The sequence below is a fragment of the Euphorbia lathyris genome, chromosome 7 (assembly GCF_963576675.1).
Source record: "Euphorbia lathyris chromosome 7, ddEupLath1.1, whole genome shotgun sequence".
Lineage (NCBI taxonomy): Eukaryota > Viridiplantae > Streptophyta > Magnoliopsida > Malpighiales > Euphorbiaceae > Euphorbia > Euphorbia lathyris.
The window spans coordinates 54,649,621-54,657,391 of record NC_088916.1 but is presented as its reverse complement, the minus strand read 5'-3'; the positions used below and the strand labels follow the sequence as shown (position 1 = coordinate 54,657,391).

At 35.7% G+C, this 7,771-nt stretch overlaps 1 protein-coding gene across 4 annotated transcripts; it reads right to left on the bottom strand.

Moving 5' to 3' along the window:
- Positions 1–237: 237 nt before the first annotated feature.
- LOC136200562 (methyltransferase-like protein 2) lies at positions 238–6,042 on the bottom strand. 4 transcript variants are annotated; one of them, XR_010673389.1, is made up of 10 exons: positions 5,694–6,042; positions 5,362–5,587; positions 5,141–5,280; positions 4,940–4,973; positions 4,431–4,506; positions 3,751–3,928; positions 3,542–3,631; positions 3,352–3,451; positions 2,855–3,091; positions 238–2,702 (listed from the first exon to the last, which is right to left on the bottom strand). XR_010673389.1 is itself a non-coding variant. In XM_065990934.1 (9 exons), exons 1-9 carry the CDS (start codon positions 5,982–5,984, stop codon positions 2,922–2,924), a joined length of 1,278 nt encoding a protein of 425 aa, XP_065847006.1. In that variant the 5' UTR covers positions 5,985–6,041; the 3' UTR covers positions 2,648–2,921. The 4 variants fall into 4 exon arrangements, 1 of the variants encoding a protein (XP_065847006.1); XR_010673390.1 differs by having other exon boundaries at positions 2,855–3,072; XR_010673388.1 differs by having other exon boundaries at positions 2,855–3,451.
- Between the last annotated feature and the right edge of the window lie 1,729 nt (positions 6,043–7,771).

Genomic DNA, 7,771 nt, shown 5'->3' with positions numbered 1-7,771 from the left:
AGTAGGGTTCTAAAAGTTTAGAAAAACGTTTTACTCTTTTCAAAAGGGTAAAACGATTTCCTTACTTTCTTCATAAATTTTTCTGTTAACTAACCTCAAATTTTCCGTTGATTTATTTTCTTAAGCAAACAAATACTGAAAAATCAAGAAAATATTTTCCTCCACAATATTTTCCAATAAACAAATGGGGTCTAAATTTCAAATTTAGTTTATCATTTAAAGAGTAAGACATCTCAATAGAGTGACCTGACTTTTTAAAATAAAATATTTAGTTAGACATTTTCACTAGCTGAATCTGAATAGTTCATTTTGCTAACTATTTGTATATTTCACTCATTGTTCCTTTTTTTTTTAAAAATTCACTTCTAATAACAAAATAATCAAATAGAAAGCTAAATAACTAGCGTTGAAGCAAAATATAAATTTGGTTAGCTCATATTTCATATTATTTTAAAAAATCTAATAGCTGGTTACTTCAGGAAGGTATTCTTTACTGTCAGATATCCGATCTTCCTCTCATCAATTATCCTTTTACTTGGAAGAAGGGACAGTCGAGGAGCAATTGGATAGGGCCATGGTTTCTCAGGACTAGTCATCTTCTTTTCCCCTGTGCTACTCTTCACAACCTTGCAGCTCATATGTCTGGTTATTCTTTGGAATGGAGTCAAATTGAATGTTCATCCGTTAGTCTTCAACTCTACTAGGCTTCTTTGTGATTGGATTCACATTCGTAAGCGCCCTGTTTCTTCTCAAGTTGAGGGAGCGCCTTCTATTGCTGGGTCTAATTTGTGCAGATGGAAAAGACCTCCCCAGGCATATTCAAGTACAATACTGATGCGACTCTTTTCAGAGCCAATAAGCAGACAAGTATTGGAATAGTTCGCAATAATGAGGGTAGTTTTATTTTGGAGGCCATGAGGCTCTATCTTGGTTGAAAAATCTAAACTACTCGAATGTAGTCATCAAAACATATCCTAAGATTGATGCTGATACCATTATTCTGAGTTCAGATTTATTGTCAAGCAGTGTACTCTTATATTAGACGAAGATTCTGTTAGAATTAGCTTTATTATTAGACAAACGAATCTTATTGCTCGCTATGCTGCTCAGGCATCTAGATCATATGCTAATCCCACTGTTTAGCAAGAGATGGCAGAGTTTGATCTCTTACTCACCATCATTGTCTAATTTTTTTTTCAATGCATTCGTTAGCACTCTTGTACTAGGCTAGCTGTTAATCCTTCGAATAAAAACTATCGAAAACGTGTCTTATCGTACATCTTCAAAATGAAAATCCCTAAATGAGCAGAATTGCATTAATAATTAGATAATGTGAGGTGCAGAATTGTAATGTAAACAACTGATGTATGCCATTTTTTAATGTTCAAAATTATTATTAGTGAATTTTCTTTTAGTTTTTTCTTTTTACAAATTTTGATAAATCAAAGGCAAATGTTACCAAATAACAATAGTAAAGACCAACATTTTGGATAATAGACCAGTGAGCTAAGACCAACTCTAGTGGCATAAAAATTGTTATTATAATCCTATGTGTTGTTGTAATAAACCACTATTGTGGTTGTAACAAAAAGTTGTTTGTTACAGATTGTAGTAACAAACAATCTTTTTATCCCTAAAATCCAAATATAAGAGATTTGGCAGCCACCCATGGTACATAGGCGCCTGATTTGGCGGGTGGCCTACACACGCCAGGTCTGGCGCGTATGTCACCATCTGTGGCTGCTTTTTTGAGTGGCAAATTACACTCTTAATACGCGGTAAACTACAGTTGTGGTACCTATTTGTAATTAATAAATTTTTTTTGACCCCACAAAATTTTAAAAACTAATCTACTCTAGTGGGGTGTTACCAAACCTTGTTACTTTCTCCTCTAAAGTCACAATGGATGCTCTAAAACCAACATTTTGAATGAGTGAAGAAACCAATAGTGCTTTAAGCCAAACAATTAAGAGAAAAACTCTACCCATCTAAACTAAAGCTAGTACAAAAGATAAAGAAAAATAATCCAAAAAAAAAACCCATAAAAAATATAATTAAGGACCACACTTTTGGGGAAATTTTAGAGGGGACTGGGTCCTCCCAAGGACTATATTCATTTTGGGACGTGTGCCAGCCCACATCAGATTGTGGGCACATGTCAGCAAAATGAGTGGGGTCCTCCAAGGAGCCGGTCTCCTCTAAAATTTCCCCTACACTTTGATTCTAATACCTATTACCAACACTTTTCAAAAATCTAAGAGCATAATCATAATCAGATGAAACAAACCTGGATAGATTCTACTGAAATAGCCTAGATCTGACAATTTGGTACCAAAGGTGAATTTGGTCAATCACGAGGTGTGAATTTAAGCCTTACGATGATTTTAATCTCCATCACATAATTTTAATAAGCTTCAATCTAACGGTGATTGACCAAATTCACTTGGTGAGTCACTGACTAGGTGAAAATTACTGCAATTTTAGATAAACCACATCCGTGTATCCAATGTATATGTCTTATACAAATTATGCACTGCACCTTCTGATATATGTTGCTTATGGTATTTTACTCAACTTGAAAACGAATGGGCAGTTCAACTAATTGGCTTAGGACCAACAACTAGTCAATTCACTCCGTCTCTCTCGCTTCTTGCACATAACAACACATGGGAGATGAGATTGCTGGCAAACTCAAAATTAGTCTGAAGCAAAACGAATACATTAATCATAACTACTAGACTGATAAAAAACAGAACTTAATATGAGTATTCAACAGGCAGCACACAGCCATTTGTCCCGTCTTATCACAACTCACTAAATACTACTGACATTACAACAAGCACAGGAAACTTACTGGAATCACGTTGCTGACAAGAAACTGCCAATTTTCAAAATGGACGAGTCTTCATCTGAATTTGACCTCATTTTTTTGTATCGAAGTAGCTTGATTTTTGAAAATGAAGAGGTTCGTTCCCCCAAGAAGTCCATCCATTTATCATCTCTCTAGCAAATAGTTCGATGCATCGAGAAGGTTTCGGGCCTGGAACATGCTCCAGCAGCAACTCTATACACCTCAAGGAAGATTAACATGCTAAGGACTCAGTGTATTATAAACTCACATTGAGAATACAGAACTCCAAAATTTGAGCTTCGATTGCCATCTTTCCAAGTATATCAATTATCAAAACACAAGGGCGAATGGATAAAAGTGCAATTATTTAATTAGCAGAGTCAGAGTACAGTATCTAATAGAACTCCTGAATTATATGTGGATGCATTTGGAATACCTAGCTCAAGTGTGGTGGATATTTATTTGCAGGATTATTATATGCCAGTGAGAGCAAAGGTTACCTCCAATAGGTGGCTTCCTTGAGTAATCCCCAGGGATGCTTATGACAATTTCATCACGCAGAGCAGATCTCAACGTCGAGATCTGTTCAGAATTTGTCCCCTAAACAATTCAAAAGGGTAAGTTACAGATACATGATTACACCTATAGGATCATACTGAAACCAAGTCCAATACTACTTCATATTCTCACCTCCCCATGGCAGTATCCTAATAGAAGGCATTCATAGGGTCTATGATGAAAGAGGTCCAAATCACTGATCAATGAGCCATCTGCTTTTACCTACAGCAATTGAGCACGGCTAATTAGTTGCAGTGATAAATTGCAAAGCAGTCACCTTCCAACAATGTGTTTTCGTGTGTGTGTGTGTGTGAGAGAGAGAGAGAGAGAGGAGAGATCACCTTCAGCCAGTAAAAGGTAGCTTCATAACTCACTCCCCATGTGGGGAATAACTCTTTCTCCACAAAATTGCGGAGTTTCTCCCTATTTGTCACCCATAAGGCTACAAGTGCTCCATCTTTGTGAGTGAGTTGTTTAATAGGAAGGGATAAGAAATACCGATTTGGCAATGTTGGGTACCTTGATTTAGGAGAGAAAAAAAAAAGATCACACTGTTTTCATAAATTAAATGAAAAATAGCAGCTAACATCTAAACACGACCAGTCATTTGAACCCCCTAAAAGAAAAAATACAAAAGGAGATGACAAGTCCATCAATTTTTATATATAACAAAAAAATAAATTCTGCAGCAATTGTAGCTCAAATCTCAGCTCAATGCAGACCATAGAACTCTATAACAGATAACAATTAAGCCCCTTGTGCAGGTCAACTATTTACAACTCCACCCATCGACATGCAAAGAGAGATCTATAGAAATCTAGAATTTGTTTGATGATAAAATAAAACTCTTTGAAAAAATTTCCCAAGCAGAATGATGCAAATTAAACATGTCTTATTCCCAGAATTCTTACAAAAAAATAAAAAAATAAATAAACAGAAACACATGCATGAGTTATTGGCAAATGCTTTAAGGTTTTGTCAAACTGAAAGTATTTTAATAACAAAAAAAAAAAATACATACCGGATTTTTTGAGAAGCACTTGCATTTTCCCACGGTGGATCGATCAATATCAGGTTGAAGCCACAATAAGGCTCAGCTGCATTAAGAAAAATAAGCATTTTCATCATTTGTAAACTATAACTAGGGCAACTTTTCTACATAAATTGATATTTCAGTGCTGGAAACTCAATTTTTCAACACATTGCATCCAATACTATAAGGGTGCAAAATGAAGCAACGGAAATAAGAGCACATAGCTACAAAAATAGAATGAAGACACCTCCAAGAAACATGATGATAGATATTGTTCCTCAACAAAGTGGATAGACATTGTACACCTTCCTTGATAAATTATGCACAAGTTACAAAACGAAGATAATCAAGGACTATCAATCAGACTAAATTTGGATGGAGAAACCATTAAGCCCTTGATAATAGCATGTACCTTTTGAACTACAAAATTAAGAACTCCTACTGGCACAAAACAAACTCAAATTGAAAAGGCACCAAGTTGTATATCCAATAATTACCAGGGATAAGGTTGTGAATCTGCCCCAGGTCAGACTTCGACATAATACAAGAAAAAGACATGTTAAATAATTCTTAGTTGGGCATTAAGTGAACTTAACACTTAAACGCACAAAAAATTAGCCAAAATTTAAAAAGCAAGACAAGTAAAGAGCTGGTTTCTTCATGAAACGAAAAAGAAGAATAGTTGAACAACAACATACCATGTAGAAGCAACTCTGTCCCGGTATTATATATTTACTGTCCAAAAATTCCGCCTCTACATCATAACTTGTATCATTAACAACTAAATTATCAAACAAAGCAAGAACTTTTTGGCCACTGCATTGATCAATGGGCGAACCTGAGAAACCAATCGAGAACAACTTCATAATCCTGCAGCTCAATGTGGAGGAAAATCTGAAGTTTCTCCAAGATTACTAACCTTCATCATTTCTTTGCATGTGATGTGGAGGAAAATTAAGAACAATTTCATAGAGAGGAGCTTGCCAAACACAGCCATGTTCTATAAAGGACATCTCATCACCAGGTAAAGCTGACTCTCTGCTTTCTGGAGAACAAAAACCAGTCCTTAAATCTCGCAAGACTGCTAAAAGATCAGTAGCCGCCGTTAAGCATTGCAATGCATTTAACAACATAGGCCTCATTTGCTGGATTGCATGACATTATCAGAACAGAACATGAATTGACCTAAGAAACCCGAAATCAAATAGATAACTTCTCGGAAACAAAAAAAAAAAGGTTGGAAAAGCTTGCCTGGTGTCTCTGATCAGCGGCTCGTTCTCTTTCGTTCAACGAGTGAGGTTTCACCTTTCGCTTTCGCTTCTTTGAAGCTGAAGAAGGGATGTTAGGTTCATTGCCAGGGGAACCAACGCGTTTGGCATCGAAGAAACGAGAATAGTAAGCAGAAGGAGAAACCCTAAACTGAGAATAGGAGCGATTAAGCAAACGAACCGGGTCAACGAAAATAGCATTTGAGTTTTCGAATCGGTAAATCCCTGAATCTAGAAACAAGGAGAGACGCTTGCTGGTTTTGGAGTCCTCCATTGTTGTAATCTCAGCTTCTACAAATTCTCACCATTTAAAATTTATAAAACAATAACATTATTAGGAAGGAAGTGAGGGGGAAAGTTGCAAAAAGTATCTTGAGGCCCAAATAGCTAATAATAGTGTAAAACACATTAGTTTGAGAAGTGAAAATCAAATTTACGGGTTTTATGGATTTAGAAAAAATATAAATAAAATGTTTGTTGTTTCATTAACTTTACTTATGTGATACAATGAAATATCGAATTTAGATTACATGTTATATTGATTTGATAACGTTGTAAATGGTGTTAGTCAAACTCACTTATTTGCTAATTTTGTAAAGCACGTTCCTTTTAATGTAAGATAATCTATGAACTTTCTGGGGTATTCCAACGTCTGAAATAAAACGAAAAAAAGGATAAAGGAAGGGTCGGAGGTTGGGATCCTTCTCTGATGTTTAAATCAACAAATCTAAAAAAGCATATAAATACTGAAAAGTATGTAGTTGAAATATATATAAAAAAGGGTAAATTCTAAAAACAACCCATGTGGTTTCATGTTGTTCAAAAAAAAACTCATGTGGTTTGTTTTTACCAAAAAAAATGAGCGTGGTTTACGCCGTTACCCGAAAAAACGGAAAATGGGTTAACACCGTTAAAAGTGCTGACGTGGCAAAGGGTAAAATGGTCCAAATTTATTGGAGGACTAAAAAAGTAATTCTTCTTTCTTCTTCCTCTTCTTCTCCTAGGTAATTCTTCTTCTTCTTCTCCTGGGTAATTCTAATTCTTCTTCTTCTTCTTTCTTCACGTATTACCCAGAAGAATCCCCTCATATTACCCAGAATTACCCAAAAGTATTACCCAAAAATTACCCAGAATTACTCAGAAAAACTATTATCCAATTCAACTTTAGAACTTGAATAAATCAATTAATCAAACAAAACCCACAAAACTCAGATCTCCTGAATAAATTGGGTAAACGATTAATGAACATTAAAATTCGAATCCAAAACATAGAATCAGTTCCTGTCGCTTTCCAGTACCCCGAAGTTGCTGCTCTGTTCGGTCGAACTCCGTTTGGATACTTCCGATCCCTTGGACTGAAAAAATACCATTCCTGCTCCCCAAACGCCGCCTTCGCTGAAAAATCCACAACAATTACTTTTACTAATACTTACTAGATCATCAGATTGATTTAAATATTACAATCTCAACACTACACACCTGGTAACTCCCAGGGATCAAACTTGTATAGATCCATTTCTGCTATAATTGATAACGGAAGAGGAGCGGAGGCTGCCTTTTTCTTCAAATAATGAACAACTAACTCTTCATCGTTGGATGAAATCGAAACCTGGCGGAAGGTTAGGTTGCTGCGAACCGGAAGATGAATCGGTGCTCTCCATATTTTAATTTACAAGATTAGGTTCAGGACTAATCGGAGTTGAGATTGGAAGTGTTCGCGGGAGAAGAGAATTACCAGGAGAAAAAGAGGAAGAAGAAAGAAGAATTACTCTTTTAGTCCTCCAACAAATTCAGACCATTTTACCCTTTGCCACGTCAGCACTTTTAACGGTGTTAATCCATTTTCCGTTTTTCGGGTAACGACGTAAACCACGCTCCTTTTTTTTGGTAAAAACAAACCACAGGTTTTTTTAAAAAAAAACATGAAACCACAAGGGTTGTTTTTAGAATTTACCTTATAAAAAATGTTATCTTTTTGGTGTATTGTGTACCTTTCTATTTATAGAGTTGTAGAATTATGCGTCATAGATGTGTTGAATTCCACGTGGCAGATGCTTAATG

Coding starts and splice junctions, on each gene's coding strand:
- LOC136200562 (XM_065990934.1), bottom strand. CDS start 5,984: ATGGAGGACTCCAAAACCAGCAAGCGTCTCTCCTTGTTTCTAGATTCA. Junction 4,974..5,140: donor GACAGAGTTGCTTCTACATG/GTATGTTGTTGT, acceptor ATTATGTCGAAG/TCTGACCTGGGGCAGATTCA. Junction 3,929..4,430: donor AGTGCTTCTCAAAAAATCCG/GTATGTATTTTT, acceptor TCCTAAATCAAG/GTACCCAACATTGCCAAATC.